The sequence below is a fragment of the Barbus barbus genome (assembly GCF_936440315.1).
Source record: "Barbus barbus genome assembly, chromosome: 43".
NCBI lineage: Eukaryota > Metazoa > Chordata > Actinopteri > Cypriniformes > Cyprinidae > Barbus > Barbus barbus.
The window spans coordinates 22,473,212-22,483,899 of record NC_136721.1 but is presented as its reverse complement, the minus strand read 5'-3'; the positions used below and the strand labels follow the sequence as shown (position 1 = coordinate 22,483,899).

Here is a 10,688-nt window from a genome sequence, read left to right as displayed (position 1 = left end):
TCAACATGAATAATAATACATGATTTTTGAGCAGCAATATATCTGCAAATCAGCATATTAAAATGATTTCTGAAGGATCATGTGACACTGAAGACTGGAGTAATGATGCTGAAAATTCAGCTTTGCTTCACAGAAATAAATTGCATTTTAAAATATATTACAATAGAAAACAGTTATTTTTAACTGTAATAATATTTAAAATTTTTGCCATTTTCACTGTATTTTTGATCAAATAAATGCAGCCTTGGTGAGCAGAAGACTTAAAAATCATTAAACAAACAAAATAAAAAAACATTAAAAATCTTCATTATTCTAAACCTTTGACTGCTAGTATATTTGTGACCACAAAACCAGTCTTAGCTCGGATCGGACAATATTTGGCCAAGATACAACTACTTGAAAATCTGGAATCTGAGGATGCAAAAAAAATCTAAATATTGAGAAAATCACTTTTAAAGTTGTCCAAATGATGGTCTTAGCAATGCATATTACTAGTCAAAAATTAAGTTGTGATATATTTCCAGTAGGAAATTTACAAAATATCTTCATAGAACATGATCTTTACTTAATTTCCTAATGATTTTTGGCATAAAAGAAAAATAGATCATTTTAATACCCCAGTGACTTAAGACTGGTTTTGTGCTCCAGGGTCACATTTATGTATGTGTGTTTAGGCCTCAGGATCATGGGACGGCTCAGTGCGTTTGGTTGCCGATGCGTCGCGTGTGTCTGTTTGTGTTGGGAGGGTGTGAGCGTGTTTGGGTCAGAAGTCTGGTTTTCTCCGGAGACGGACTGGTTTTAGCATCCACCGCTGAAGGCGACATGGTAAAACAAACACACACTCGTTCAAACACAGGCTGTGTGGCAATGCTTTTTACTCATATGTTTGTTCATCTGGTGAAGATCTGGGATGTGACCACCGGAGTCTGTCTGAAGAGGCTGCAGGTGACTGAGAACTGGTCACATGTTTAGCACTGTGACATCACAAGCTTGTGTTTTAGGGTCATAAGGACTCGGCATACGGCTGCGTGTTCACTCCTGATGGGAAGCTTCTCACCAGCGGTTCTGAGCAGCTGGATGTAGACGAGGATGAAGAAAACAGCACAGAAGACAGAAGTGAGAGATGCAGGAGTTTAAACACAGAACAGGGCAGTAAAGATGACGACTTACAGCTGCAGTTACGAGGACGGACAGTACATTGTGACCCACGGTGAATGAAAGCAGCTGTGGAACTGATTATAAACCCACAGCCTCAGTGAATGTTATGCAGCCCTCTGCATGTCTCAATCATATTTATGAGATAAGCATCCATGAAAACCACCACATTGTCAGAACATTTAGTTTGGGGTCACAAAGTTTCCTGATTGTTGGAGGTTTGTATGTATTTTTGTACTTCGTAGGTATTCACCTTGTTTTTCAATGAAAAGTAAGCCATTATCTGTAAATGTGTGAGATTTCGGATTATTTACATTGCAAACTAGTGTTTCTAGTTATGATAATAAAATATAATAGATAGCCGTTTGCAACATCAAGCAGCAAAACTTGTTAATAATGTATAAACCTTTTAAAAAAAAAAAGATTTAACATTTTAAATGTAAAATTAGGGTTTTAAATTTAGGATTGTCAATGGAAACTGAAAATAGAAAACTCCTAAATGTATTCGAAGGCAAGATTAGCTGCACATACAGTAAATACAATTTTGAAAATCTAATTCAAATATTCTAATTTAGAACTCAACTCAAGTTTGTATGAGTGCCATAAAATCGTCTATGATTACTAACCACAGACTAACCCTTGAAAAGGTTAAATCAGACTTCCAGTGGAAATGACACTCTGCCATCCCAGTTCTAACTAATGTCAAAAACAAACAAAAGATATTGCTAGCAACCGAATACCCAATCAGCACTTTCATTTTGTTTCCTAATAACCCCTGTTCCTGCTCCAGAAACACACAGACTCGGGTGTCTTAATTCCAGGGTGGGGTGTTTATTTTTTCAGTGAAAAACAACAGTACAGCCTCTCAAGCCTTGACGGCAAACTTGCGGATGGAGTAGAGGCGGGACTTCCTCTGCATCTTCTTGGTCATCAGGTTCTGCTCGTGTTTTGTCAGCTGACGACGGATGGCACGCGTCTTCTTGGGCCTCAGGTCCAAAGGCTTGTACTTCTTACCCTGAAAACAATAAGACCGGGGCTGTTAGAATCAGCAAGCGGACAATACAGGAAGCAGCTGGAGGAGAACAGGAAGTGTTGAGATTTAATGAATGTTCAATTGTGATCAATCAACACATCTGCTGTAAAACCTTCCAAAATAAAAGTACACGGACCCTTTTCACAAACTATGACCGTTTCCACAGTTAACAAAACAATCTATAAAAACATAAATTACACATTTATAGTGCATTTTACATTTAAAACTGTTATTTAAATTTATAGTTTTTGTATATTTAGAACACTATACTTTGCATTATATTAACCGTCGCACTTCATTTCAGAAAACAAGTTAATGCTGCCGTTTCTAATACAGTAACACCATATCTAACATTTTCAAATAGAAATGCTCAAAAAACAACAAAACCTACTGTAGATTCTTTTTCCATTATAACAAATGGGAATACAAAAACTGTTGTAATCTCCATTCAGATGACTTTTGCTTCTTAGAAACCCAGAAATATGAAAAGGGTTGATTGAAGCGCCGATGGGATCAATATACCAAACAGTTAAATATAATAACATTGACAGGTAACAAAGTATATTGTTATAAATGTACATGAATTTTTAGAACACTTTTTTTGAAAATAAAAGACTAGTTGTTAAATTTTAAATGACTAAAACACTACATAAGTATTAACATAGTAATAAACGGTCTTTTCGATTTGGACTACAGCTTTAGTTCAATAAATGATAGGACAAAGGTTTTGTCGGCTGCTCACAGCAGATGAGCGTCATTTAAAGACTCCGCTGTGAACAGTCAATTCTTTAGCAAGGGAATATTCACACTAGCTCCACATCAGCAGGAGGAGTGCTGGGTGATTGTCTTGCTGGAGTCTAAACAGACGCTGTGTAGTTTGTGTCTTATAACAATAAGCGTTGCCTGAATACCATAATGAATGTAACAGGACACTAATGGCCATTACAGCACCCCACTTCAACAAACTCTGCTGTTTAAGCATCAACTCGATCAAGCTCTTCTAAATGTATCTGTCTAAAAGATCATTTTGATGTCAAGATGATTTGAACTGGCTTTCCCTTTCTCTTTAATCTAAAAATGACTTCAAGGTGTTACCAGTAACAAAAGAGCATCTTGGCATGTGTGGGCATGAATGGATTTCAGTGGCGTTACACTGACCTTGTAAAACTTCCTCAGATTCTCCTTCTGTGTCTGGTTGATGACTGTGAGGACTCTGGCAATAGACTTGCGGACAACGCGGCTGAAAAGAGATCAAATAAACATTAGAATGATGCTTCCTATTTAATTCAAGATCTTCCATTAACTACAGAGAGAGATTTTTGACTGAAACTCTAAAAGAAATAAGGCTGCAAAATATGTTTTGAATATGGAATAGAACCACAAACAGGGTTCCTGCAGGTTTTATGAAGGTAAACTTAAGAGTTTGCTCTCAACCACTAGAACATGGAAATAACTTTTACTTTAGCGTCTAATCACACTAACGTTCTTCCCTCAGTATGCATCTAGTTTTCTTAAGCAAACGAATAAAGATTCTCACATCAAAATGCATTTACTTAAAATAAAATGACGAGTTTACACTGGAAACAAAAAAAGATTCAAAGGGGAAAGGTTCAGACGCCATTATTAACAGATGCTTGTTCTTGTTTTATGCATAAATTGCTCATTTTTGCTTAGTTTTGTAACTTGTTCTTGATATATTTTTAAAGACGTTTATATATTTGTACCAAAAAACAAGACAACACTATACTAACACAACATTGTGCAACAACCATGACTTCAGGACTTTCCACTCGAATTAACTTGTAGAAGGGCTAATGATGACTTTAAGACAGGGGTGTCAAACTCCATTCCTAGAGGGAGTTTAGTTCCAACCCTGCTCCAATACACATACCAGCACATATATGACTTGACTAGCCGAATCAGGTGTTTAATTAGGGTTGCATCTAAACTGTGCAGGGCTCCGGCACCCCTGCTATAAGACCTGGAGAAACTGTGTGAATACTGAATGTCCTTGGATCAGATTACACTAAAGAACAGAATACACACGCATTCCCATCACACTAAAGCTGGCATTGAAACAGAAGGGGCCCCAGATCATTGTTCTTCCTTTACAGTGCATTCAAGCCTCCAATAATACTGATCTGTGGTGAACAGCCGAACACAACCGAGTCCATCCCATCACTCACATCTTGGAGAGTTTGGATGCAGCTCCACCGGTAACCTTGGCAACGCGGAGCTGGGAAAGTTCCACCTTCAGATCCTCCAGCTGCTTCAGCAGATCCTCCTTTTTCTTTCCACGCAGGTCTCTGGCCTTGATCTTTGCCTACAAACACACAGCATTCATTAGCATGTAATCACATCAAACCATTCGTGTGTTAAAGGTAGCTTTTATAGAGACTCTTGGAACTGTGAATAAGTATCAAAAGCATACAGATGCATAGTTACTGCGGTTTAGCTTTCTTCATGAACAAATGAAGCTCACACTCAACTCGTTCCGCCTAAACAAACAGGTTATAAGCTGTCATGTGTGTTTTCATGGCTGTTGACTGCTGAAAGCCACAATATCCAAACCAGTTCCATAATATTAACTTTAGGTATTTAGGAATGCAGATCGTACGCTAAGCTAACAGGCTAAACGGCTCAGAGCACCGCGACTTCAGTCAGCGTTTCATCACTCAATTCACTTTAATTCAAAGTCATCTTTTTAAATACTGGGCTCAAACTCTAGCGCACAACTCGAGGTGTGTTTAAAACTCTTTCTCGTGGTCGTTAAACATGGATAATTCACAGGATTGATTCAGATTGCTCGGTTTGGGTAAAATCCTCACCATTTTTCTCGACGGCTGTCACAAGAAAGGAAGTTACGCAGGTCACGTGAGAAAATCTACCGGGTTACGGAGGAAACTAAACGGGCGCGGAAAGGGGGGGAAGGAATATTCCATTCCCTTTTTAAAGAGGGTGCCCAATAACATAATTGATTAAATTACATTGACATTATTACCCTCAAATGTAAAATATTTAGAAGTAAATGATATTTTAAATATGCTAATTTTCAATATCAGATGTCTGTTAAAACCATTCAGGATATTAAAAGATAATGTTTAAATGTTTACGTAAAAAAATAAATACATTTAAAATGTAGTCGTTTTATTTTAAAATGTATTTCTCTTCAATAAAGGTTTTAATGGAATGTCCTCATTGGTCGACAGCTGATTGACAGCTCATCGCTCCGCCCACTCTTCCGGAAGACTCCATTGATCATCATGGCGCTCGCAAGAAGTGTCTACAATCTGCTCTTCAGAAGAACGTCAACTTTCGCCATCACCATCATGGTGGGAGCTGTTGTGTTCGAGAGGGTGTTTGATCAGGCTGGAGAAGCGGTGTTTGAAAACATAAATCGGGGGGTGAGTTATTTTTCGCTTGATTTCTTCTTGACCCGCCGGTAGACTGACCTTGATTAGCCTGCTAGCTAGCTACAACTAAATATGCAAATATAGGACAAACTCGAGCCTAAACCAAAATATATAGGAGTGTTATATTTATATGTGTGCTTATAATAATCTCATTTTATATCAATAGTTTAATGGGATTTGAACAAAACACTGTAATGCTATGAAATCAGTGTAGAGCTCAACTAATTCATGTTTTCTGTTCAATCTGAGTATAAATGATAATATATCTGTGATGTGCTTTGCTCACCCTGTGTGCTGTCATCTAATTGTTTATCTTCTTTGTGTAGAAACTCTGGAAACACCTCAAACACAATTATGAGCAGAAGGATGAAGAATAACGATGCAGCCAGAGGAGCGTTCATCCTACCATCATCCCGTTCCTGATGTGATCCTGTTGGATGGTCCGCTGGCTTTTGCTGCATCCTCTGACCGCCATGTTTCATCTTCCAGCCGGATTGTCCGGGGGACATAGACACTGATCACTGAACCCTGATAAAATGTCATGTGACCACCTGTTATTGTGTGATATGTCACATACTTCATGATTTGTAAATGTGTTGCTAACTTAATTGTGTATGAATAAACCCAACGACCCAGAATGGTTTAACTCTGGTGGTTCTTTTGTGTGCGGTGCAAGAGGGAATTTCAGATGATGTTTGATTACATGTATGAACTACATGTCATTTTTCCTTTTATTCAATACTTTTTGAAACCTCCATTTGCCAGATTAACAGCTCTATATTTTCTCCTATAATGCCTGATGAGGTTAGAGAACACCTGACGAGAGATCAGAGACCATTCCTTCATCCAGAATCTCTCCAGACCCTTCAGATTCACAGCTCCATGACGGTGCTTCTTCTCTTCAGTTCACCTCACTCATTTTCTACAGGGTTCAGGTCAGAGGACTGGAATGGCCAGCAGAAGCTTGGTTTTGTGTCCAGCAGTGTTGGGCTAGTTACTCAAATAATGTAATGTATTACTAGTTACTCCTTTCAAAACTAATATTGTTACTTATTACTTTCTGGCAACAGTAATTAGTTATACTACTAGTTACATTATTTTTCTTCACTCTCCACAGAAGTTGTAACTGTATATCTTCCACATAATTCTTCTAGAATGTTAGGAACAACATATTTCTGCCTCATCATTTGACCAAAATCCACATTGGATCACAGGAGTTATTAAAAACACCCGATAGTGACATTCAAGCAGAAGTGTTGTATTAATCTCATTAACTGTCATCTGTTATCTTGAAGTCACTTTTCCGTTACCCATATATACCATTATATTTAATTATGTATTTTATCAAATCACATAAGTTTGTAAGAAACTGTTTAATTTTCCAAAAAGATTTTTAATTATAGTAATATTATGTTCATGTTGATCAGAGGGATGTAATGCCAAAGTAAAGCCACAACTTACACAACAGTGTTCAGATCATCTTTTTTCCTGACAAAATCAATATAATGCAATATTTCCATCTGCTGAATGTAAGCTTTTCCATATTCCAAGCTTGCCTGCTGCACTGGGGACAGCACATGCATGTGCGAGACGTGAAAATGATGAAAATATAGGAAATATTTGATTGTTAGATTTTAAATCAGCGGGGATGAGGCATCAAAAGTAACTAAGCTGTTTTATGGATAGTAACTGTAATATTATTACTGAAATCGTATTAGTAATTAGTTACACTACTAGTTACTGCAAAAAGTAATATTATTACAGTAACTAAATTACTAGTAATTAGTAACTACCCAACACTGGTGCCCAGTGACCCATTTTTGTGTTGTTTTTGAGGTTTGTGTTTGGATTATTGTCCGGTTGGAAGATCCAAACATGGCCCAGATTTTTAACAGAGTCGGTCGCTTGTTGATTTTTTATCTGTTGGTGTTTGATAGAGTCCATGATGCCATGTGTCTGAACAAGATGTCCAGGACCTCCAGCAGAAATATATGCCCACAACATCAACAATACAGCAGTATATATCATTGTACACATGGGTACATTTTAATCCCTGTGTTCACCAAACCCAGTGTGTTTGCTGCTAAAAAGCTCATTTTTTAGTTTCATCTGACCATAGAAGCCAGTCCCATTTGAAGTTCTAGTCGTGTCTGATAACTGAATATGCTTGAGTTTGTTTTCGGATGAGCTAGGAGAATTTTTCTTGAAATCCTCCCAAACAACATGTGGTGATGTAGGGGCTGTTTGACCATTTTTTTTTTTAAGGTTTTCTGACCCCGAGACAATTCTCCAGCTGTGGTCCTTGGAGAGTCTTTAGCCACTCAAACTCTCCTTCTTACCGTGCATTAGGACGATATAGACACACATCCTCTTCCAGGCAGTTTCTTTTTCTGTTGACTGGAATTTTTTAATTATTACCCTGATGGTGGAAATGGGAATTTTCACTGCCCTAGCTCTTTTCTTAAAGCCACTTCACTAATTTGTGAGGTTTCAATTATCATTTGCTGCACATCAGAAATATATTCTTTGGTTTTTCTCATTGTGATGGATGATTAAGGGAATTTGGGCTTTGTTTTCCCTCCTATTTATATTTCTGTGAAACAGAAAGCCATGGCTGAATAATTTCATGTTCATAATCACCCTGGAGTGCTCAAAATTGTAAATACGAATGGGAATATACTTCAGAGATATTTTACTCATAAGAATTTCTAGGGGTGCCAATAATTGTGTCCAACGTGTATTTGAGAAAAACATTTATTTCATAATATTTCCCCCTATTTTAAATTCTTATCCAATGACTTCCAATTCATTTTTTTAAATAAAAGATCAAAAGGATTAACAATGCAGATTAATTTTCACAGTCTTCTTTGATGATATTTACCAAGGGTGCCGATATTTTTGGCCATGACTGTATATCAAAATTTATTTTTTTATTAGAAATATGCATGGCCAAGACCTTCATTTGCACAAATTTAAAGGAGATTTTCTCAATATTTTGACTTTTTTTGCACCCTCAGATTCCAGATTTTCAAATAGTTGTATCTCAGGCAAATATCGTCCTATCCTAACAAAGCTTGTTTATTCAGCTTTCAGATGATGTATAAATCTCACTCACGAAAAATTGACCCTTATGACTGGTTTTGCGGTCCAGGGTCACATATACTAAGTTAACCACAATTCATTTAGCAATATTGCAGAAGTTTCAAGAACTCTATGTTAATTGGAGAAAAACACTCATTATTGAGGGGGAAAGTATTTGTATTTTATTTTATTATTTACTATTTTTATTTTATTATTGTAGTAGGAATAAGAAATGCATTTTAGTGTACATTTTGATTTTATGTGCATTTTAGCATTTTCATTTTTATTATAGTTATGTCATTTTAATACATTAATAATAATGTAAAACATTATAAAGTAAAGTAAAAAAGTAAAGTCGTGACGTATTGTCAAGTATGGTGACCCATACTCGAAATTGGTGCTCTGCGTTTAACCCATCCAAGTGCACACAGCAGTGAGTAGTGAACAAATGCACACACACACACACACACACACACACCGTGAACACACACCCGGAGCAGTGGGCAGCCATTTATGCTGCGGCGCCCGGGGAGCAGTTGGGGGTTCGGTGCCTTGCTCAAGGGCACCTCAGTCGTGGTATTGATGGTGGAGAGAGCGCTGGACATTCACTCCCCCCACCTACAATCCCTGCCGGCCGGGGACTCGAACCCGCAACCTTTGGGAGTCCGACTCTCTAACCATTAGGCCACGACTTCCCCATTTAATATCATTACTGTATTAAAATGTTTATTGTAATATTGGGAAGTATTGATGTGCTTATCTGAGATCAGTCTGTTACAGATCAGATAAAAAAATAATAATTTGCTGTGAAGAAAGGGGTGAAAGTAATTGCGAATAGTGGCAAATGTGGTTTCTAAGTCTCATCAATCCATCAGTTTAAAGACTGAAACGCTAAAGTTTATTTGTAATGTAATACTTCACAGAAAGTGGCAGTTTTGAGGTAGACTGAGCACTTGGTGTCACTAGAGTGCTTTTATTGTCATTATTGCATCTATTTGCTCAAACACTGCACAGACATTAGAAGTCGCTGCACTAGGCACAGTGAGGTTAGAAAGCTCACTCAGTAACATCAAAGTGAATCATGATCTCATATATTTGAATGTGATTGAATTAGTGAGCAGTACTGAGCGTCTTTTTAGCTTACAGACAAGTAAAACCACATTCACTTCTGTTGGGTCAGACAAAATGAACCAACACCCATATAATCTGAGATCAGGAGAGGGTTTGTATGACGGTCCTATTGTCTCCAGGTTCATTCACTGAATACACAAATGCTGAGTCAGTTTGACAAATAAAACAGAAGCTTCTGGTAATACACTAGTAAGATAACACATGAACTATCACTGAAATACTAAACATCTTCAAATGAATGCAGATAGCATAAAAAAGGTATCAAACAGCATTAACATCAGAGTTATTATAGTCAACTAAAACCTAAAGCTTTATTTCAGCTAGTTGCTAAGGCAAAATTTATTCTAAAATGACTAAAAATAATAATAATAAATAAGAGAGCAGTGATGATGCTATATTGATGCTATCGACCTTACTGACACAAGACCATTTTATTATTTTGCACTGTTTACCAAAACAGGCAACTTAATCTTAGCTTATAGAAGGACCTGGATAATATCATTGACACCAAATTAGTCTTTGTGCAGGATAACGGCCAGGATGACTGAAAACAAAACTCTGGATTGTTCTGAAGTGACAAGCGATGGGTGGAGATCTAAATCCATCGAAAAAGCAATAGAAAGAGCAGAAAACAGCAGCTGGATTACATGCAGGATAGAAGCACTTTGTAAGAAGAGCGGGTGAATCTATTGTAATGAGGTATGCAAATGTCATTAATCATATTGGAAGTTACATTTTTACAAAGGTTGTGCCTCCAAATATTATATATATATATATATATATATATATACCAGTCAGTGTTGTTTTAGTATTAAAATATAATACATTTTTGTCATTAATATTTTAAATGAGCCCATATTTTTTTATTTTAATTT

General features: G+C 37.0%; 2 protein-coding genes and 1 pseudogene across 3 annotated transcripts in view; 2 read left to right on the top strand and 1 right to left on the bottom strand.

The window, feature by feature from the left end:
* LOC306862694 overlaps positions 1 to 1,214 on the top strand; it is a 5,611-nt pseudogene extending 4,397 nt beyond the window's left edge. The window contains exons 6-7 of the transcript in view: positions 675 to 825; positions 1,002 to 1,214. The product of the transcript in view is annotated as an uncharacterized misc_RNA (transcript). The remainder of the gene's footprint in view (positions 1 to 674; positions 826 to 1,001) is intronic.
* Positions 1,215 to 1,966: 752 nt separating this feature from the next.
* On the bottom strand, positions 1,967 to 5,071 carry LOC306862003 (large ribosomal subunit protein uL29-like). Its single transcript, XM_079404572.1, has 4 exons — positions 5,017 to 5,071; positions 4,375 to 4,511; positions 3,347 to 3,428; positions 1,967 to 2,170 (listed from the first exon to the last, which is right to left on the bottom strand). Exons 1-4 carry the CDS (start codon positions 5,017 to 5,019, stop codon positions 2,021 to 2,023), a joined length of 372 nt encoding a protein of 123 aa, XP_079260698.1. The 5' UTR covers positions 5,020 to 5,071; the 3' UTR covers positions 1,967 to 2,020.
* Positions 5,072 to 5,432: 361 nt separating this feature from the next.
* Positions 5,433 to 7,065, top strand: LOC306861972 (cytochrome b-c1 complex subunit 9-like). Its single transcript, XM_079404527.1, has 2 exons — positions 5,433 to 5,592; positions 5,928 to 7,065. The coding sequence occupies exons 1-2, from the start codon at positions 5,452 to 5,454 to the stop codon at positions 5,976 to 5,978; spliced, it is 192 nt and encodes a 63-aa protein (XP_079260653.1). The 5' UTR covers positions 5,433 to 5,451; the 3' UTR covers positions 5,979 to 7,065.
* Positions 7,066 to 10,688: the final 3,623 nt, after the last annotated feature.

Excerpts from the sequence above, each read along its gene's own strand:
- LOC306862003 (XM_079404572.1), bottom strand. Across the intron at positions 3,429-4,374 it reads GCATCCAAACTCTCCAAGAT|CCGCGTTGTCCGCAAGTCTA; the intron begins GTGAGTGATGGG and ends ATCTCTTTTCAG. Across the intron at positions 2,171-3,346 it reads ATCTGAGGAAGTTTTACAAG|GGTAAGAAGTACAAGCCTTT; the intron begins GTCAGTGTAACG and ends TATTGTTTTCAG.
- LOC306861972 (XM_079404527.1), top strand. The coding sequence starts at position 5,452 with ATGGCGCTCGCAAGAAGTGTCTACAATCTGCTCTTCAGAAGAACGTCA. Across the intron at positions 5,593-5,927 it reads TTGAAAACATAAATCGGGGG|AAACTCTGGAAACACCTCAA; the intron begins GTGAGTTATTTT and ends TTCTTTGTGTAG.